Source organism: Lissotriton vulgaris, chromosome 3_2 (genome assembly GCF_964263255.1).
Source record: "Lissotriton vulgaris chromosome 3_2, aLisVul1.2, whole genome shotgun sequence".
Classification (NCBI taxonomy): Eukaryota; Metazoa; Chordata; class Amphibia; order Caudata; family Salamandridae; genus Lissotriton; species Lissotriton vulgaris.
The window spans coordinates 258,616,212-258,639,215 of record NC_141690.1 but is presented as its reverse complement, the minus strand read 5'-3'; the positions used below and the strand labels follow the sequence as shown (position 1 = coordinate 258,639,215).

The window sequence follows — 23,004 nt, the reverse complement described above, 5'->3', positions numbered from 1 at the left end:
GTGGAATCTAGTTATATAACAGTACTTAAATGTACTTTTGAGAAGAATATTTATTGCTGTTCTCATGTGATGCACAAAGAAAACTTTCCAGACAATAACAACAGCAGACAATACAAAGCAAGTGAAGGTGCCCCCCCCCCCCTTGACTCCCACAGCCAGGTCTCAGCTAGTCAGTCACACAAAAGGAGGATGGAGTCAGGCGGAGGGGGGTAATATAATGCTTATCACATAAAGCAAAGCAGAACCGTACAATATCACAGGCAACAACTGGATCCTGATCCAAGAGACCTGTCGCGGGTAGTGTTGGCGCTGCAAGTGTTATCGTTCATCCGTGGCAGCAGGTCCCCAGCAGCATCCCCAACTGCATCTCTGAGCCTTGGGCTTCATGCTCAGAGGGGGTTGGGTGATCTGACAAGAAATCATGGCTCTCCATACAAAGAACGTGCATTCTGTGCTGCCAATCCAAGGTTTTTGGTTATTAGGGGCCAGCAATCCAAGGTTTTTGGTTATTAGGGGCCAGATGTATCAAGATACCGTTTTGCGAATCCTAAATAGCGATTTTTTGCGAATCGCTATTTAGAATTCGCAAAACGGTATGTATGTACAAAATCGCAATTATTTTGCGATTCCTTTTTTTCTTTTTTTCAAAATTTTTTTTACTGACAGATTTTTCCCATATTTTTACATACATACAGGGCACGACAGTAGCATTTACCTTACAAATATCTAAACATGTTGACAGAAAAGAAAAAAAAAGAAAAGAAATACAATATTTTGTAATCTCGATACATATCAAACAGTATTAACATTTTCTATCCGAATCCTCCTAAACCAATAAATACTTAAATCACATGTTTCAATCCAAACTCGATTCTTTCCACCGGACAATAGGTCCCCAGATCTGCCTACCAGTTTTCCTACCCTTTTTCCCCTTTCTTGCATAAATCTCTATCTCCAAATTATAAATTGAAAGTAATTTAGCCAGCCATTGGTGGTATGATGGTGCTTTAGGGTCCAACCATGCCGATGCAATAGTGAGTCTTAATACTGCCATAGCCATAATCAAAAAATATTCCCATCTCTCACCTACCCTGAAGTTACTCTGTTGCTGTTCATTTCCTTCTTCTTTTACCCCCAAGAGAATAATTAACGCTGTGAGAGTCACATCTATTGCTAAGCTTTGAAAAAAAAACTCAATATTTTTTATCAATGGCTGCAAGTGAGGGCATATTGCCAAAATATGTACTAAGTCTGCTTCGGAATCCCCACATCTGAAGCAATTAGTTCCAGTTATGCCACCCCATTGAGCTATTTTAGCAGGCGTATGGTATAAGTGATATAGTGTTTTGTAATGTTGTGCCTGTAAGGGCGCTGAGCATAGCAATGTATATCCCATTTCTAAGGAAATATCAAAAGTTTCCTCACTAATGTTCAAGCTATGTTTCCACTTACTTGCCCATTTCTCGATATCATCCTCTCTTGACAGAGTGGTCGCTCCCTGTGCTCCTGGCTGCAACCTGGTATCGTAGCGCCGCTCTGCTGAAGGACCTGTCTGTGCCATAACTGAAATTGCTTTGCCTGCTGTGTGCTAGCGCTTTGCCTTATCAGCGCTATTGATATTGATTTTGGCTGTGTATTTAGTCTGTCTGCGCGCCTGCCAACAGCGCTACGATCTGCTCCTCTCCCGCCTCCATTTTGTTGATTTGTTGTCCTCCTCGTGCGCCCGACCCGCCTCCCAGCTGAGACGCCCTCGCCCCTCCCCCTCCACTATCCATATATGACAGTTGTTACCGCGCGCAGCGGTCACGCGCAGCGTCCGTGCCCAACCCGCGCCGAAGGTGCGCCAAAGGTAAGCCCGTCTACGCCCGTCCGCGCCTGGACCGCGCCCAGTGCCAGACCCCCTGCCCCTCGCGCTGCCCAGCCCTCCCGCATTACCTACGACGCCACCTCCCTCCTAGCCCTTAACCCCGGTCGCGCCCCCACCTGCGTCCAAGCGGCTCCTGGACACACCCATGGACCTTTCTCCTGCTACTCCTGTAAATTCAGCGGCACCGACAACATCTCCGCTACAACCACACCACAGATTCCCGACCCCAACCACCTACAATGCATCCTTCTCAACACCCGATCGGTGCACAGGCACGCCATTGACCTATGGAACCTACTAGACACCTTCTCTCCAGACGTCGCCTTCCTTACGGAAACATGGATGAATGCTTCCTCCGCACCAGACATCACCATTGCCATCCCTGAAGACTACAAGATCACTCGCAAAGACCGTACCAGCCACACAGGAGGAGGAATCGCTATCGTCCATAAGAAATCTATCCGCATCTCAACCAGCTCTGACGCCAACCTCGCCAACTCCGAACACCTTCACTTCCAGATCCACATCGACCCCAAAACAACACTCAGAGGAACTCTCCTCTACAGACCACCAGGACCCCGCGCAAAATTCAGTGAAGACATCACGGACTTCATCTCTCCACACGCGCTCCCCTCCAAAGACTATATTCTTCTAGGAGACCTCAACTTTCACCTTGAAAAGATAAACGACCACAACACCGCCACCCTGCTGGACAACCTCGCCAACCTCGGACTTAAACAACTAGTCACTTCCCCCACCCACATCGCAGGTCACACACTCGACCCCATCTTCACATCCAGCAATCATGTCTCCTTCAGCCACACTACGGAGCTCCTATGGACCGACCACAGCTGCGTTCACTTCACCTACAACAAGCCGAAACCCATCAACCACTGCCAACCTACCCTGCAAAGAAACTGGAACAAAATCACCACGGACCAAATCTCCGCATCGCTCCTTCGAAACTCCCCAGCCCTCCCTTCTAACGCCAACGAAGCCGCCGCCAACCTCACCCGATGGTTATCCAACACCGCCGACACCTTAGCTCCACTGAAAAAACGTCAAAGCAAACCTGGCAGCAAGAAAGCCTCATGGTTCAACGATGATCTCAAGAAGTCCAAGAAAATCTGCCGCTCCCTTGAAAAGACCTGGAAAAAAGACCCAACCACCAGCACCAAGGACGCCTTCAAAAGCGCCACCCGCACTCACCACCAACTGATCCGAAAAGCCAAGAAAACAGCATTCAAGGATCGACTTGACAACAACGCCCACAACAGCAAGGAACTTTTCAACATCGTCAAGGAATTTTCCAATCCCTCGGCCAACTCCAACGACATCACCCCCTCTCAAACCCTCTGCGACTCCCTAGCCTCTTTTTTCCACAACAAGATTGCAGACATCCACAACAGCTTTGACAACCAACCCGGAAACCAACCCACCCTACCATCTGCTGAACATCTTCCCCCCGTGAACACCCTTAACGCCTGGAACCCAATCTCCACTGAAGACACCATACGCCTGATGAATTCCATCCACTCAGGATCCCCCACAGACCCATGCCCTCACCACATCTTCAACAAAGCAGACTCCGTCATAGCACCGCACCTCCGAGACGTCATCAACTTCTCCTTCAACTCCGCTACCTTCCCAGAAGACTGGAAACACGCTGAACTCACCGCCCTTCTGAAAAAACCAACAGCGGACCCCACCGAACTCAAAAATTACCCCCCCATATCACTTCTTCCATTCCCGGCCAAAGTCATCGAGAAAGCCGTCAACAACCAGCTCTCCACCTTCCTCGAAGCCAACAAATCCCTCGACCCCTCACAATCTGGCTTCCGAGCAAAACACAGCACTGAGACCGCCCTCATCGCAGCAACAGACGACATTCGAACTCTACTGGACAATGGAGACACAGTCGCCCTCACCCTCCTCGACCTCTCTGCAGCATTCGATACAGTCTGCCACAGCACCCTTCTACAACGCCTCAATAACATCGGAATTCAAGGAAAAGCACTTGAATGGATCACCTCGTTCCTCACCGGAAGAACCCAGAGAGTCCGCCTTCCTCCATTCAAGTCCGAGGCCTCTGAAGTCATCTGCGGCGTACCTCAAGGATCCTCACTCAGTCCCACCCTCTTCAACGTATACATGAGCCCCCTCGCGGCCATCGCACGCCAACACAACCTCAACATCATCTCTTACGCGGACGACACTCAACTGATCCTTTCCCTCACCAATGATCCCAGCACCGCCAAAACTAACCTACACGAAGGAATGAAAGAAGTTGCCGAATGGATGAAACAAAGCCGTCTGAAACTGAACTCAGACAAAACAGAAGTCCTCATCTTAGGTACATCCCCCTCCGCTTGGGACGACTCCTGGTGGCCGGAAGCCCTCGGAAAAGCACCAATCCCGACAGACCACGCACAGAACCTTGGAGTCATCCTGGAATCTTCACTCTCAATGAACAGACAAGTCAGCGCCGTATCCTCTTCCTGCTTCAACATTCTTCGCATGCTCAGAAAAACATTTCGCTGGATCCCCTCCGAAACAAGGAAAACAGTCACCCACGCTCTGGTCACGAGCCGACTGGACTACGGAAACACCCTCTACGCAGGTACCACCGCTAAACTCCAGAAGAAACTCCAACGAATCCAAAACGCCTCAGCCAGGCTCATATTAGACATCCCACGCAACAAACACATCTCTGGTCACCTTAAAGACCTCCACTGGCTACCCGTCAATAAGAGAATCACCTTCCGACTGCTTACCCACGCACACAAATCACTCTACGACATCGGACCAGATTGCCTCAACTCTCGACTGTCCTTCTACACCCCCTCCCGCCAACTACGTTCTTCCAGCCAAGCCCTCGCCACTGTACCCCGCATCAACAAGACCACCATGGGAGGCAGATCCTTTTCATACCTGGCTGCTAAAATATGGAACTCACTCCCCGCTTACCTTCGCCTCACCCAGAACCACCTAGCGTTCAGAAAGCAGCTTAAAACGTGGATATTTGACAAATAATCCTCCTCCCCTTCCTAAGCGCCTTGAAACCCTCTGGGTATGTAGTGCGCTATACAAATTTTATGACTTGACTTGACTTGACTTGACTTAATGGTGCAATCCTCCCCTGCTTGTATCACTTCCATGATTGCATATTTGTTAAACCCTAATGGGCCACCCTTCTTATTATATAGAAAACTCCTAATTTGTAAATACTTAAAAAATTGTCTTCTATCTAGTGCAAATTTAGTTTGTAATTCAGAAAACTGGTAGACTCCCTGCTGCCCCAAGATGTCTCCAACCTTTCTAAGCCCTTTTCTTTCCCATTCTCCCAATATAGTCCCCGAAGTGATTTCCTCGGATAGATTCGGATTTCCTTTCAATCTTGTATATGCATTATATCGCCCTAACCCAAACTTTTTTATAAAAGCTTTCCATACAGTATTTTGCAATTCCTTATTATTCTTTATTTGCGAATTCGCATTTTGCGAATTCGCAAATAAAGAATAATTTTCAATGCATTCCTATGGGCCAGGAGGCCCATAGGAATGATAGTGCAATAATTCTCAAATTGCGAATTCGCAAATTGCTAATCGCAATTTGAGAATTATTTCAACGGTGCAGGGGTGTCTCAAAGACACCCTGCTGCACCCCTCAAATCTACATGTGTGTACATGTGGCACACAAACATGCCCTATGGGCATGTATGAGTGTCACATGCCACCCTTACAAATGCCAATTAGGGCATTTTTAAAAGAAATCGCAATTTACCACCAACTACAAGTTGGTGGTAAATGGCGATTTCTTAACACAAATTCGCAAACCAAAAATGTGTGATACATATCATTTAAGGAATCGCAAAATTTGCGATTCCTTAAATGCTATGGCAAAATAAGGAATCGCAAATAATTGCGATTCCTTAAATTGCGATTTTTTTGTACATTTAAAAAATCGCAAATCGGCCGTTTGCGAGTCGCAAAAGCCTTGATACATCTGGCCCTTGATGTCTTAGCGAGTCATGAGCCCTCCGCTGACGTGTGTACGATCCACAGAACACGTCTGAAGTCTATCAAGGACATGATGGAGCTGTCTGAGGCTAATATGTTAACCATTATTACCTTGGGTAACAGTAATACCTGTCAGTTACAGAGCTTAGAAATGCTAACACCTGTGGTCTTAAGCACTATGTAAAAAATAAGCACGGGAAAAGCCAAAATGTCTGGTCTTGACAAGCTGGTGTGTTGGTTATGTTTTTTATTGCAAGGATATGATCCAAAGACAAAAAAGAGGAAGCATAATAAATCATGCAGCCGCTTAAATATGGAGGCCTTATGCTTGCAATACAATGTTTCATATTTAATAGACAAAATAATCAATGCGTGTAATTTCATTCGAACAGAACAAGGTGTTTCCTAGAAGGCAGGTGGAATTACAACAGGTAGAGAAAGACATTTTTCGATTTAATGCAATTCATAGAAAAATATGATTGTTGAGCATAAAGAAAATAGGCTGTTGCTGCAACTTGAATACATAGTTTGACCACAGTTGGATAACTTAAGAAAACATACCAACAAAAGGAAAAAACATTATCAAGGACCTATAATCTCACCAGTCCTGGCCCTCAGGTGCACCTCTTTTCAGGTGGATGTTCGCTGGTGATCATGAAAAATACCACCAGGCACGTGCGAGAAAGCCAGTGGCTGTAGTGGGCTGAACCGCTGCCCCTTGCTCTAAGCTGGGGTGGCTGGAAGCAACATATGGGTGATGGTTGAACAGGCCATGGTGGAATAGGCCTGACCTTTGGCCCTTCTACATATGTAGAAATCTTTGTTTTTTTTTTATTCATGATCTAAAGCCATCTCTATACCAGAGCGCATAAATCGTTATAAATCATAACATAGCCCCACTGTGTTTTTTACAATTAAGGTATTATGAAGTGCAGATTTATTGTACAAAACTATTACAAGTTTTCTCAGAGATGGCAATTAAAAAAAACATTTGGATGATGAGCAAGTTTTAATTACATCCGTTTTCAAGAATTTCTCAGATCCCCTGCATCTGATTTATATTCTGTTTCGGAATGAGAAGATGCATGAAAAACAACTTAGGAGAAGCCACTCCTCTGGCCAACACGCCCGTCTGACCTGTAGCCCACCTCCTCCACCACACCCCGCCGTGTGCGCCTCCATGCCACCCCCTGCCACGTGCGCCTCCATGCCACCCCCTGCCACGTGCGCCTCCATGGAACCCCTGCCACATGCACCTCCGTGCCACCCCCTGCCACGTGTGCCTCCATGCCACCCCTGCCACGTGCGCCTCCATGCCACCCCTGCCACGTGCGCCTCCATGCCACCCTCTGCCACGTGCCCCTCCGTGCCACCCCCTGCCACGTGCGCCTCCATGCCACCCCCTGCCACGTGCGCCTCCGTGCCACCCCCTGCCATGTGCGCCTCCATACCACCCCCTGCCACGTGCGCCTCCGTGTCACCCCTGCCATGGGCGCCTCCATGCCACCCCCTGCCGCGTGCGCCTCCATGCCACCCCCTGCCATGTGCGCCTCCATGCCACCCCCTGCCACGTGCGCTTCCATGCCACCCCTGCCACGTGCGCCTCCATGCCACCCCCTGCCACGGGCGCCTCCATGCCACCCCCTGCCACGTGTGCCTCCATGCCACCCCCTGCCACGTGCGCCTCCATGCCACCCCCTGCCATGTGCGGCTTCATGCCACCCCCTGCCACGTGCTCCTCCATGCCACCCCCTGCCGCATGCGCCTCCATGCCACCCCCTGCCACGTGCGCCTCCATGCCACCCCCTGCCACGTGCGCCTCTATGCCAACCCCTGCCGCGTGTGCCTCCATGCCACCCCCTGCCACGTGCGCCTCCATGCCACCCCCTGCCACATGCGCCTCCATGCCACCCCCTGCCGCGTGCGCCTCCATGCCACCCCTTGCCACGTGTGGCTCCATGCCACCCCCTGCCACGTGCGCCTCCATGCCACCCCCTGCCACGTGCGCCTCCATGCCACCCCCTGCCACGTGCGCCTCCATGCCACCCCCTGCCACGTGCGCCTCCATGCCACCCCCTGCCGCGTGCGCCTCCATGCCACCCAATGCCACGTGCGCCTCCATGCCACCCCCTGCCACGTGCGGCTTCATGCCACCCCCTGCCACGTGCGCCTCCATGCCACCCCCTGCCGCGTGCGCCTCCATGCCACCCCTTGCCACGTGCGGCTCCATGCCACCCCCTGCCACGTGCGCCTCCATGCCACCCCCTGCCGCGTGCACCTCCATGCCACCCCCTGCCACGTGCGCCTCCATGCCACCCCCTGCCACGTGCGCCTCCATGCCACCCCCTGCCACGTGCGCCTCCATGCCACCTCCCCGTGCCCTCCTCCGCTGCCTCAGAGGGGCATATTTATGAGAGCCTTGCGTCATGTTTGCACCACGCAAAGTGGTGCTTGCGAGACGCAAGTCTCTAAGTCAGATTTATGAAGCCACCAAAGCCACTCTCCGTGGATATTAACAGCTTCATAAATCTAGAGGAGAGCAGCGCAGCGCATACTTTGCCTCACTCTGCGCACAAGAAGCATTCCGTGGGCGTTGGGGCGGGTGTTCCCGCACTAATCCTATGGTGTTTGACACATTCCCAGGTTTACCAAACCTCAAACATATACGCCTCCCCAGGTGAGACGTAATGAGGAGAAATATGTGCATTTCTCCTTGATTTTCCTCTTTCCATGTGTGTTGCATTCTGTAGAGCACTTAGAACAAGCATTTACAATGCAACGGTTTCGCCTCTGCAAAAGTTAGAGCTATTGGCATTGTAAATGACAACATTTTAATGTATTTGTTGGTTTTGAAAACAGATAAACAAATGGCATTGTCATTTACAATGCCTATCGCTTAATCTCTCGCAAATGCCACACACATACACCCACAGAGAGCCCCCCACACACACAGAGCCCCCCGCCACACACACACCCACACAGAGCCCCCCATACACACACCCACACAGAGCTCCCCACACACAGAGTCCCCCCACACACACAGAGCCCCCCACACACACACCCACACAGAGCCCCCCACACACACAACCACACAGAGCCCCCCCACACAAAGCCCCCCCACACACAGCCCCCACACACCCACACAGAGCCCCCCACACACAGCCCCCCACACACCCACACACAGCCCCCCCACACACCCACACAGAGCCCCCCACACACCCACACCGAGCCCCCCGACACACAGCTCCCCCACACACCCACACAGAGGCCCCCCACACGCTGGGAGCACACCCACACACTGCGAGCCCCACAAAGCACATATTACTGTAACCATTTGAGGAGGTAATAGGTGCAGTAACAGCAAGTTTCAGTAAAGGAGACTCGTGGCTTCCAAAAGTAGAGGAATGGCACTCTGATATTTCTTAACCAGCTCCTCCTGTGAACCGAAGAGTTTGGTAGGAGGACTTCCTTTGTGATGGAATTGCTTTCTGAAGTAGTGTGAGCTTGCATTCACTGCTTTTGAAACACTGACTGGGAGGATGTGACCTAACGGTCAGAGCTGCCAACTTTGGAGCGGCAGAACCACGTTCGAGCCTCAGCGTTGTATCAACATCCTGTTGTTTTGGGCACATCACTTAATCTCCATGTGCTTACCAAAAGGAAATGTATCCTTGTGTAACGTAACTGGTACTCATGTAAAGCGCTCCAATACCTTCGGGTCGAGTTTGCGCAAAAAAAAGCCAAGCACCCTATTAGTAATGAACCTATACCAAGGAGCAACTGGCCCAGGTGAAATCAGGGCTAACGAGGCTGTGTTTGCCGATACCTCCTGTGAAGTCAGGGTGCCCTTGGAACACGTAGTTCACAATCAGGCCTCTGCTGCTTTTATGATTCAGAGTGCCTCCACCCTCATGTGAGGTGGGTTAGTTCCTTGTGACGGGATGCCACCCTCACATCTGATATGCTCTTATGCTAGAGAGGTGCATCTCTTGGACACGGGTCATCGAAGCCTAAAGAGAGGTATGCTTCTCATACACTAGGAACACTATGCCCCCAAGTGAGACAGGGTCGGGCAGGCCTGTGGGGGAATCTGATAGAGCCAGAGGGCTGACCTGACATCATAGTGTGAAGCTGGAGAGGAACGGAGCAAGCACTTGCCATGACGTTGTGTTTTCGCTGTAAGCCCCATCCTTTTCAGACTGGGGGGCGTGTGTTTTTAAAGAAACAAACAAAAACACGCCCCTCAATCCAAAAAGGACAGGGCTTACAGTGAAAACACAACGCGAAGGATACCGGCAGACACCAGGAGAAGGAGACACGCGCAGACAGGGTCAGGAAGAGGCATTCGTGTGACGACCATCCCAACGGCATTTATTTATTATAATGCACCCGGGAAGCAGGGGGGGCGCAACTGCACTCTTGGGGGCCCCGAGTCGCGTACAGTCTGAAATGCCTCACTCAGGGTGGCCCCCACCGCCGAGCTCACACCAGTCCACAAGCACTGCCGTAAATCTCTCAGTCAAAGTAAAGACATGCATCCGTGCCATACTGTAAGCGGGAGTGCAGCGGGGGATTCCTCCGGCTGTTCTTGAGAGTGAAGGCGGGAGCCACGCAGGCGGGAGTGGTGGGGGTGTCCCGCTCCTGGGGGGATTTCTAGATGAAGTGTGTCTCACGTATGGAGCGCTGACTACTCGAGACGGAGATGCCAATGCCAGGCCACTGAAGCAGGGCTGGGCAGAAGCGAGAGGGGGTGACGGAGAGTGGTGGTGGGGGCACAGAGGTGGGCGAGGGAGGAGGCCGAGGAGACTGCGGTGCGAGAGCAGGACAGCCGCCGCCTCTCCTTATTTCTCCTGGGAGGAGGGGCCATGACTCGGCACACACTGCGCCTGTCCGTGGGAGACTGCATGCGTAATGCCCCCGCCGCTTCGTGACCGCTTCTGAGTTACACCCCCAGCTCCCGGCAGAGCAGCAAACACTGAGTCAGGCAAACACCCCCAGCAGACCTACAGCGCAACGCGGAAATGTACATGTGTAACCCATTAACAACAAATGGTTTTTAGTTCTGGCTTGCGTTACGTGGATTCTCATAGATTACTAATAGGCAAGGGATGTAGCATTGATTACCTCTGAAAACAAGCGGACCACGCCATGAAGGCTACTGCCCGGCCGCCATCTTCGGAGGAATGACAAAAACACGCCTTGCAGAAAAAAAAAAGCAACCGCCCTCCGCGGCAATGACGTTCTACAAGGGGCGGAGAGGGAAAAAATCGCCGGAACGTCCACGAATCGCCTCGGACAATGACGGACAGATCTCTCTTCCAATGGCTAACCTCCATTTATGGAGCTAGCCAATGGAAGAGAGAGGCGGGACAAAGCCACATACTGTTCTAACATAAGATTTCGCTTGCGCAGCGGACGCCAGGCGAAACCTAAAAAGGAAAACTCCTTTATGGATTGTTTTAGTGCCGGAAGGGGCTCTTTCTCTCTCAAAAATAATCCTGCCTGCAACACAGACACCACAGCACTATGGTGCAAGGGTGCCTGCGTTGGAGCAAGTCTGCCAAAAATGGCACCAGCAAATGGGGAAGGACAGGAATGCAACATATTGGATAAACATGGTGCGTTCCTGCCCTTTAGCTGTGATGCACATAGATAAGCAAGGTAAATTGCTGGGCTGCCCTTCGCCACCTTTCCCACACAAAATGCCCCATAGTCACTACTGTTTGGATCAGGTTAAGATCCTGAGGGTCACACAAAACCACAACTGTTATCTGTTGTCAAACAAAAAATGACTCTTGGAGTCAGGCAGGCCCAAGACCACACGGACGAGAGTTCATTGAACCCAAAAGTTATTATTTCACAAACTAAAGCCAGAGAGAAGCACACAAGGCCATCTCTAGAAAGTGCAATAAACACATTCTGTGAGGCTGGCAGTATGTTGTCATTTCTGTATACAGTCATGCTCTTAGTCATAGAAATGGGTCAATGTTTGTGTCTTCAGGATAATATTCGGAGTAAGAAGATATCAGAGAAAAGATCAATAAAAGGTGTAGGCCACAGGTGCGGGGATTGTGGAAGACCGGCAGTGGAGGCGAGGGCTGAGATACAGGAGCAAGACAGGAACTGGAAGCAACAGGACAGACAGGAACTGCCAGCCAGTCAGAACAGCAGAAGGACTGCATCCAGGGCAATTTAGTATACAACACAGGACAGACCTTTATGCCCAAAACCGGAACCAGATTAGAATAGGGAAAAAATACCCAGGTTACATACATCTATACCAGCTGTAGGAATAAATAAATGGAGAGCTAATCTGCAATACTGGGATTCAAGCGCATGACACCAGCACAAGCGTCTGTTAGCAGCTGGTGTTCAGCTCACTGAGCTACCTTGTAGACTTTTAAGCCTAGGTGTTAAATACTCCTCTTCGATTTATTGCTATTAAGCTGTAAGAAATCTAACCGCATCTCCATTCCCTTTGTACATGATCGTAGAAAGCTGGCTCTCTCTATAGTGCACTAAAACGAAGTACATTGTGCAGAGAGTCCAGCAGTTCCCCAATTGATTAACAGAGGTTAAAGTAGATAATACTAATGCTCTCTTTTGTGGTAGTGTGGGCGAGCAGTTACGCTTATCAGAGGTTAGTGCTAAGCATTTGCTGTACTCAAAGAGGTAATCATTAAGATACACCCTCAAAAATAAATCTGAGACCAAATTAGAAAAATAACACTTCTTTTTATATATTTCAAAACCAAGGACTTCGTTCAAAGTTAGCATCATTCATAGGTAAGTAAACCATTACACCTGTGCACTTTTACGCACAATGCAATCCTACGGGAGGAAAAGTCAGAGATGTATAAAGGTACGCATAGTCAGGTTCAGGGTTTCACCTTCTGGGTTTCGAATCATACTGGGCCAAGGTCCAAAGAACTACCAGCAGGTCTTCAGGAACCACCTGGGTTCTTCCGGGAGCAGGGTGCTGGTGGGGCTGGTAGCTGGCACACTACAGTGGAGGGGGGCACCTGGAAAGTCCGGGAGTTCCAAATGAGGGCTTAGGTCACAAGGGGTCTTGGAACAAGGGGGCACAGCCAGTTCATTCGGACCCGGGCCAGGCGGCTCAGGCGCAGAGTGGTTTGGTCAACTGGGCTTGGTGGGCAAAGATGCACTTCACAGTCAGGAAACAAACAGCTGGCAGAGGCAAAATCCAGGCAATTGGGCCACTCTCAAAGTAGCGGTCTCAGTGAATCTGACATCCCTCGACTGCTGCTTGGTCCTGGTGCAGTGAAAATCTGGACTCGACTGACACTGTGGGTGTTTGGTGTAGGATGTCTGTTACCCTGGGAGTTGGTGCTTTACGGCTTTGGTTGGTCCTGGTGTCTTCACACTCAGTGGGGAGACATATCTGACCTTCCCTAGCACAAGTGCCTTCCCCTGGTTGTCTGCCGCATCGGTCGGGCCAGGGAACTGAAAGGTGGTGGACCGGCCTCTCTAGTCAGTGCCTTTGGACTGCAGGGTAGTTGCTCCTCTACTCTAAGGGAGACTGTAGATGATTTTCGAAGTGCTGGCAGGCAAGCACAGGCTTTGGTATTACTCCAGCTCTCGAAACGAGTCACTCTGTTGCGATTGCTGAGAGAGGGTTGGGAACGGCAGGGTTTTGTGCCAAAGTCCACAGGTCTGCAATTCTCTTCAGGCAGTGACTCTTCTTCGTCCTTCTTCTCTACATCCGTCGAATCTGAGTTCTTGGCTTCAAGAGTGCTACCTAAATACTCAATTTTGGGGCATTAAAGGAAGTGACAGTTAGTAGCCATTGGGCTGCCTACCTTTAATGTATCTACACCCTCTATGTCACCACTTCCTGTGGGAAGTAGGCATAACCCTGACCCGAGAATGCTAAGTCCATCTAAAACAAGATGGAGGAATTTGAAAAATGGGGTCAACATCAGCTGTCCCACTCTAAGGGTGGTGCCGGCTCAATGTGGGCACACCTTCTAATCTTGCAAATTTTCCCGCAAAAAAGTGGGGTCTGGACAGGGGGGTGGGCATCTCCACTATCTAGAGTGCCCTGGTTCACCTAACAAAGGCGGCAGGGCCTTTGAAGCTTCCCACTGTAGAATGCACATCCTGAGTGGAGGAGGTGTGAACACCTCCGCCCTGAGCAGTCTTTGTTCCTGGGCCCCCTAGACCGAAGGCCCTCACCTCGGGAGGTTTCTATGGTGGCTGGCTGGTTGAGACTAGGAAGTCAACACACCAGCAACCGGGAGATTTTCTGGGGGCACCTCTAAGGTACTCTCTGGGTGCATTTATTAATAAATCAATCAATCAATCAATCAGTGACACTTGTAAAGCGCGCTACATACCCGTAGGGTCTCAAGGCGCTGGGGGGGGGGGGCCGCTCCTGCTCGAATAGCCAGGTCTTCAGCTTCTTCCTGAAGGAGAGGTGGTCTTGGGTCAGCCGCAGGTCGGTCGGGAGGGAGTTCCAGGTCTTGGCGGCCAGGTAGGAGAAGGACCTTCCTCCTGTAGTCGCTCTTCGGATGCGGGGGACGGCGGCGAGGGCGTGGTTGGCTGATCGGAGGTGGCGTTTGGGAGCGTAGAAGTTGACTCGGCTGTTGAGGTAGCTCGGGCCTTGGTCGTGTAGGGCCTTGTGTGCGTGAGTGAGGAGGCGGAAGGTGATTCCGCCTCCTGTCCAACATGGACATCATTGTGGGTTTATCAAGACAAGGTGTTTGACATCAAACACCTTAGGGTACAGTGAAGCTATCATGTTACTGGGAAACTCATAATCATGAGTGTCCCGGACCATGTGCTTCTCATGGCTTCTCTATGTACTTGTGATATCCAGGGGTGAGCTTAGATATCACAGGGACATATCCACTCCCCCAGATATGCCCATACATGGGTATAGTGCACCCTGCCTTGGGGCTGTAAGAACTGCTGTAGGGGTGACTTATCTATACCACATGCAAGGTTTCGCTGGCATAGCACACAGAGATGTGTGCCACGTCGACTCTTCATTTTTCTCTGCACCTAGGCACGCAGGCTGTAATGGAAGTTTGCATGAGCTTGGTGAGGGGTCTCTCAGGTGGCACAATTCATATTACAGCCCTTATGGGCCTCTTTAGTTCCAAGGCCCTAGGTACCGGGGCTATCACTTACTATGGACTTACAGGGATTCTAAAGGGGTGCCAGTTGTGGGGCAATCATAACGTTTTGTGAAAGAACACTGATCCTAGGGACCTGTTTAGCAAGAACCCAGGACAATTTGTCAGTCAAATTTGCACTAGTTACCAGGCAAAAAGTGGGGGTGTAACCACATCAAAAGGCCACTTTCCAACAACGATATAGTTGTCTTTACTTCTTACTTGGTGGGGATGGTGGTGAAGATAAGACGCTATTAAGATGGTGATGCCCCTAATTGTCAACTATGGTTTATTGATGCTCTCTGGAAAGATTCCTCACATTTTTCAAAATCCATTGATACCATTCTAAGGAAATGTTTGTGGAATGGTAAAATGCCACATATCTCCTTATACAAACATACAATGTCAAAAGATAATGGTGGAGTTAACTTTCCTGACTTCATTAGTTACCATTCTGCTTTTGTCCTAAAGCATGGACCTCGCTTTCCCTGGATTCTGTCGTCACTCCCACATTTTGGAAGCATATAGAACTGGATTCTATATTTCTCTTTTCTTATATACTAATCATAAACCTTGTTTTCTCTTCTAACCAATTATCAAATTTCCTCACCAATCTATATTTCTAGCTGAACCCTTTATTCAAATTATATTTCCATTATACTACTTTTAGTTCTCTCCTTTATGGCATAATACAACATCAACATTAATAATAGAGTTTTTATCTGGCATTATTGGGTTCACAGATGACAGATCCTTCATTGACTGTCATTGATTTTTGTATTGAGTAGAAAGTGTCTCAAATTTAAAAAAAGTTATATATCCTTCAGCCATTACCAGAGAAAAATCCAAAGTGTGTTTCTTAAGGGGAACTTTTGGGTTAAGAGATGAGTTCTGGTAGTGTTTTCCCAAGGAGAGTCCTCTTGGTCACTTTACGTAGGCACCCTTCAGGTGGAGAATTTTCCTAGGGAGGACAGTTTATAGATAGAATTGCAGCAGAAGGGCTTCACATTCAATTCACAGGTAGAGACATTTCAAAACCTGGCATGGAGAAGACCTTTGATGGGTGGTCCATCTGTTTTCTAGGTTTCCTACCCTTTGGGTGTAGTTGAAGGTTTATAGGGTTGAGGAACCAAGTTAGAATATTTAAAAGGCTCTGAATAGGTTCCCGAGTAAGTTGAGCTTTGTGGTACAGCCTCTCCAACAAACAGGCCTCCCATGCGGGGAGGGGGGTCATTATTTAAGATAAGTGTGATACATAGAATTGATGAAGAATGTTGTATTCACACTGTGATATAATTGTTGCACAAGCAGACCAGTACTAGCTTGTGGCATGCGTGAAACTCGTGAAATTGCCTCTGAGGAAATTACGTAAAATGCCAAAAAATATTTGTTCTATTGAATGAAATTGAACTTCATTTTGCAAAATACTGGTCTAGCATCTTACTTCCAAATTGGATGCGAAGGTTCATTTTCCTCTAAATAATAGTGTAAAAACCAATGTAATGCAGACCATAGCCCTGTTGTTTGATCAATTTACATTGTTTCTGTGCTCCCGCAATGTTATTTTAAACCAAACGAAATTTCATCATCCAGCCTGGCAATATAGTAGACATTTTGCCTAACAACTGTAATAAAAAATTTAAAAAAAATATGCAAGATTATGCCTGTGTAAATTACATTTCAGCTGGGTTTAGCTAAGTCTCAGAGTAAAGATGAGAAAGGGGAAGTGGGAAGTGACGACCAAACCTGATCTTGTAGGCTTAGATAATACTTGCCTGACTCTCTTGTGCGCAACATACCTGCATTACCACATGCCAAATGAATCCATGAATCAAAGCAGTGGATTAATCAATGTGTGATATCTTGTTAAGTTCAACAAAAACATCACACAAATAAAATAAGAATTAAAGAAAATATAACAAAACACTGGTATCAGTTCTCAACTCAAGAAACTAAAAATAGGGTAATACTAGATAAAGGTTTATACTAGACTAGTCTAAACATTTACAGGTACATACATCAAGGTATTATTTTGCGAGTCCTTAATTGCGATAATTAAGGAATCGCAATTAAGGACTCGCAAAAGCCTATGCATGTAGGAATCGCAAAGAAAATAGCGATTCCTACACATTCCTTATTTGCGAGTCGCAAATTGCGAGTCGCAATTAAGGAATGGCTTCCCATTCAATCCCATGGGTATGTGTGTGCGCAACATGAAAATTTGAAAAATGCACCAAAGTACACTTTTTAAAGTTTTTGCAAATTACCATGAAGTTCAACTTCATTGTAATTTACACCCTCTATTAGCAAAATCGCTATTCTTTTTACTATATTGCATTGCATTTAAGGAATCGCAAATTGCGATTCCTTAATTGCGATCGTAATTTAAGAAATCGCAAAAAAATTGCAATTTCTCAAATTGCAAAGGGCGAGTTGTTTCATGCATTGCAAAAGCTAATTTTGCGATCGCAAACGGACGATTTTAGCAAATCGCACCATTTGCGATCGCAAAAACCTTTGATGCATGTGCCTGATTCTGATTCAAATATATTCAAAGATGTCTATCCTAGTGGTATCTAAATTGTGAAGTATTTATATTTTTGTTTAGATCAGGAATGTTGCTTGAAGAATACATTGATACATAGGGCGTTAGATGGATTTGATAGTTTACATCGACTAAAGAGCTTGAAAGTGGTATGTAATGAACCAACTGGTGTGTGCGAATAACAGAATGGGTGAGCAAACCACATATTACATTTCAAACAAGAAGTTCAAATCGGTTACGTAAAAGGGTTCGGGTTCACAATTTCGAGCTAAAATACATATTTATAATAAGACATCACATGCAAGAAATTGTATTTTCAGTACACAAACATTCTCAAGCAGGTGCAAAAACTGTTTTTTCAGTGCTTTTGGAAATGTTTTGACAGCAGATGTAAATGGACAAATATGTATTTTAAATAAGATTTTAACTGGACACTGAATCTACAAGCTTAAAAAATGGTTAAAGAAAAAATTTCCTAGGTTTGAACAAACTTGCCAAACCAAAAAGATATGCATAAGGTGATGAAGGGGCATAGTCTACCAACCTTAAAATACCGCTCCGGCCAGCTGGACGCCTTGCACTTCATTCTTGCAGCTGAAGATGTAATAACCAAAGCCACAAGAATTCCTGCCTGCCTGACCCTGGGATCTACTAGTCTGGATGTGTTCCGAAATGTACTCCCGCAGGTTTGCTCTTACATTTCAAGCACATTTCCCACTTTTTTTTTTAATTCACAACAGAGACCAGCAGTACACCTGAGAATCAGACATAATCCCAGACGTATCCTTGGAGTTATTTTGTGCATTTTGTGCATTTTTAATTACACCCTTTTTTAAAGTTTAAAAATGCTTTATTTATAACCATAGAAATGTTACCATTCCAAATTAGTCCATTACATGCGGCCTTCAGTAATGGAATTACACAATTAACAGAAGCAAATTCAATATTAAATTAAGCTGCTAATATAGAGTTACAAAGCATTTAGAAACAAGAAAAGAAAGAAAAGAAATGGGAGAAGAGTAAAGGAGATCATTACAAAAGGAGCAGTTAGTGGAAACTGTTGTAAGAACACCAGTAAATTGAGCTAACTTAATCAAGTAATACATAAATTGATGGAGCCCTGAAGGGGATTGAATACTCTATGCTCAGGAGAAGTATTTTGAGCATGAGTAGACAAAAAGTAGGTTATCATGTACTGGACAGAAGATGAATAAACACTACCAAGTATGTGAACAAGACATGTTAAGATCCACCATCTCATGAAAGTAATCTGCGAAGTGTCTTTCCACTTTAAAGTTATTATTTGAAAAACAAAAGCAATAGGAAGGTCCACACATTTTCCAGTCATTGGATCAACCTTCCAGGTACAAGATAATTGAACAGAGCATATATCAACAATCTTATCCCAAACCTGTAACCAAAAAAAAACACTGTCATGATAAAAATATATGTAGAACATCACTATATCTGCATTGCAGGACCAGCACTATTGAGTTTCATTTTATAAAGAGAGTGAAGGGTTAAAAATAACCTATCATAAAAGAAAAATAGTGTTTGAGTAGTGCTAGTTGAATGGGAAGTGGAGTGAATTTTAGACCAAATTGTATTCCATAAGGATATCGGAAAGGATTGATGTAAATCCTTTTCCCACTGTAATTCTACTATGGTTTTTACTCTGGAGATGTATGAAGGAAATACAGCTTTGTAAATTTGAGACTCTTTCCACTCAATACCAAAATCAATGACAGTGAAAGAAGGATCAGTCATCTGTGATCCTAATTATGCCAGAAAATAACTTTATTATTACTTTTGATGTTTTTATTATGCCATAAAAGGGAGAATCAAAAGTTGTATGATGGAAATGTGGGTTGAAGAATAAATGGTTTAACAAAGAATGGAGAGTGATTCATAATTAGTGAGGAAAGAAAATGAGGTTTATGCATAAAATATACTAAATCTTTGAATGAAAAGGAGAAATAGAATCAAGTACAAAAAACACTTTCAAAATGTGGGAGTGACAACAGAATCCGAGGATTGCAAGGTCGATTTGAGGTCAAAAGCAGAGTGGTAACTAATGAAGCCATGGAAGTTGACTCCACCTTTGTCTTTTGAAATGTAAAGTTTGTATAAGGAGATGCGTGACATTTTACCATTCCACAAAAATGTCCTTACAATGGTATCAATGGATTTTAAAAATTGGTGATCAATCTTAACAGGGAGCATCACTAAATTATAGTTGACAATTGGGAACATCATCATCCTAATAGTGTCTAACCTTCCCCGTGAAGAAATAAAGGCGACTGTCATGTACAAAGGGGACAGAGATAATGTTAGATTTTTTCCAGATTACTAGCAATAGTCCCCATAAATTGAAGAGGAGTATTTAACACCTAGACATTTGATTCATGTAAAGTAACATGAGAAGCCAGAATTTGAAAACATGTCTTTAAAAAATATTTTTTCAATGGCATGACATCTGTTTTGTCAGTATTTAAATGGTGTGCTACTACCCAAGAATATTACTGCAATACATAAAAAAAGAGAAGATCCTGGATTAAATGTAATAATAATAGAATGCCTTCGCATATGCTGTTGACCTCGATCCCCGTGCCTAAAGTCCCATAACCAGGTGATCTACAAATGTGTTCCAGATAAAAGGGATAAATAAAAATGGGGAAGAGGCAGCCCTGTCTAGTACCCTTTTTTAAATTGAAATAAGCAGATTGGAGACCTTTGACAACACAGACTTTTGAAAGTGCAGAATAAAATCGATTAATGTATCTTAAAATATTCGGCCCAAATCCATGCCAGTATAAGGCTTTCATCCAAAAATTCCATTTTAGTCTATCAAAGGCTTTTCAGCATTTAGTGTAAGTGCAGCAATTGGTAGCATACTACGAGCTGCAGCATGTGTAACTTGAAGGAAGGTTTTGGAATTATCTGCGGTGTATCTGCCTTTGACAAAACCTGACTGTTCAATGCCTATTAAGCCAGGAATACATTCTTAAATTCTAAGGGTTAAACGTTTAACGAACCTTTCGCAATTTGTGATAATAAGGGAAATGGGTCTATAGTTTTTACCAGCAGATAAATCCCAGTCTTTCTTATGAAACCAAACACTACATAGCTTCTAAAAATGTCCTTCAAGCACCAGATTTTGAGAAAAAAGAACAAGGAAAGGAGTTTTGGTACAAAAAGTTTTGAAAAACTCAACAGGGAATTCATCAGGACCGGGTGCTTTATCATGAGGTAAATTTTTGAAAGCAGCAGAAATATTCTGAATATTAATGTCTTTATCTAACGCAGGGATATTAACCCATTTTTGGGCAATCTTGGCTTTGGTTGCAAAAAATTATCTAATTCTATATCTGAGGGTGACCTTTGTGGGGTATACAGTTGCTGATAATAATCCATAAAACAACCATGGAGCTCAGAATCTTTATGGTGTTTGTGACCTTGCTCATCAGCAATAAAAGTTATCTTTACCTTTCTTTTCATATTTTTAAGGAGTTAGCTAATATATTCCCAGTTCTATTATGTCAACCATTATGTTTAGATTTAACTTTAATTTATGTTCCACATGTGCAAAGGGTAGAGTTCCTATTGAAATCTAATCTAGCTAGGGTTAAACGGGCTAATGTAGTTTGTTTTGCAGAGGAGAAATATTCATGTTCAAGGACTTTGATTAATTTTAAAATGGAGCCTGTTTCAGCTATAGCTTTCTTTTTTCTTGGCCGCCATGTAATTGATAATAAAACCATTGGTTGCTGCTTTAAAAGCATCCCACATCATGTCAAAGGACATATTTTCAGCCTTGGCGAGTAAGAGAAATTCATTGGTGATACTTTCAAATTTAACAACAAATAGGTTATCTCTTAGCAATGAGTTATTGAAACGCCATCTATTGGATCTAAGTGTATCAAGAATAAGATCTAAATCTATGGTCTGAGATCAGAATAGCATCTATTTCTACATTTACTAGAGAACCTAAGATGGTGGGACTCAAAAAATATAATCTATCCTGGCTCTATAGTGATGTAAAGGTGAGTAAAAAGTATATTCTACAAGATCAAGATTATAAATACGCCAGGGATCAACTAAACCCCTAGGAGAAATAGAATGATTAATCTTTTTTTTCATCTTATTAGGTATATAGCTGAAGAGGATTGTCTATCAAGAAATTAGAAAGTTAAGAAACCTCCCACCACCTAATTAGTGTTAGTACAAGACATTAACTTTACTGAAACATTATGCCAAATATTTGAATCAACCCCAGTAGGATCATACATGTTATAAACCGATAAAGGTATATCATTAATATTAAAATGTAGCAAGATCCTTCTACCTTCATCATCTGTTTCTTGATGATCTACTGGGACCAGTAAAATAATAACCAAATTTTCATTATTCGTAGCAGGAGAACAGAAGGAGTGACCAACCCAATTTTTCTTTAATGAATTTAAGTTTTTTTCAGTTAAGTGAGTCTGTTGCAGGAGGGCAATTTGGCATTTTAATTTGGATAGATGAATAATAACCCTTTGTTTCTTAATTGGGTCGAGAAGGCCTTTGACATGCCAGGAAATTATTCAAAGGCAGTTCATAGCTACAAGTACATATTATTGTTATACTATGAGTTAGGTAAAAAAAAACAGAATGTATACATCATAAGAGTAACACGTCTGGTGAAACATAGCATAAGATTAAATAAACAAGTACCATAGCAAATACGTAACGCACAGTAAAAAAAAAGCAGAAAAATTAGAAGATAGAAAAGAAAGGAAGAAAGATGAGAAAAAATAGAGTAGGATGAGACCAACTAGTCCCCCTGATGATAGGAAGAAAAGAATGGTAAAACTGTTACAAGGCACTAATGTGCCTAGAAAAGTAGACCATGCTGCTCCCTGATGCTTTTGTTGCTCCCACTCACCCTCGTCATCCCGCACAGAACGGGAAGACAGTGGAAATCCTCATCTGTGAGGCTGGGGGACCAGGAGCTTTAGGGTCTGGTGTACTTCTTGGTGGTTTCCAAGCCACGCCACCTCTCTAATTATACCTTTAAATAAACATTTTTGCATATGTAATCACACAGTACTTCTGTCTCTCTTCCAGGCTTCAGTTGTTGTTATTTATGAAATTCTTGTACCACTGCTGCTTTGCGGTGTCCTTGTGCGTAACTGCCTCTCCATCTCCATCTTACAGGTTTGATGAGGCAGTCCACGGAAGGACGAATCGTGGTGGTCTCCTCGCTCACACACCGGCAAGGGAAGGTGGACCTCAGGCACCTCAAGGGAGAGGGAACGCAAAAGTTGAGCAGGGATGGAGCATACAACAACACCAAACTCATGAACATCCTCTTCAGCAACGAGCTGGCAAGGAGGCTGCAGGGCACAGGTGGGTGAGAGGGAGTGTGGTACACCACTGGAGTCTTTCCATTGG

At 45.7% G+C, this 23,004-nt stretch overlaps 1 protein-coding gene across 2 annotated transcripts in view; it reads left to right on the top strand.

Annotated features, from left to right (window-relative positions):
• The window catches only part of LOC147725631 (retinol dehydrogenase 12-like), a 112,320-nt gene that overhangs the window by 58,092 nt on the left and 31,224 nt on the right, over positions 1–23,004 (top strand). For both annotated transcript variants that reach the window (XR_015309796.1, XM_086964324.1), the window contains exon 4: positions 22,768–22,959. Coding sequence is in view for 1 of the 2 variants with exons in the window: in XM_086964324.1 (XP_086820450.1) it covers positions 22,768–22,959 (192 nt within the window). In the remaining variant the exon portion in view is untranslated. The remainder of the gene's footprint in view (positions 1–22,767; positions 22,960–23,004) is intronic.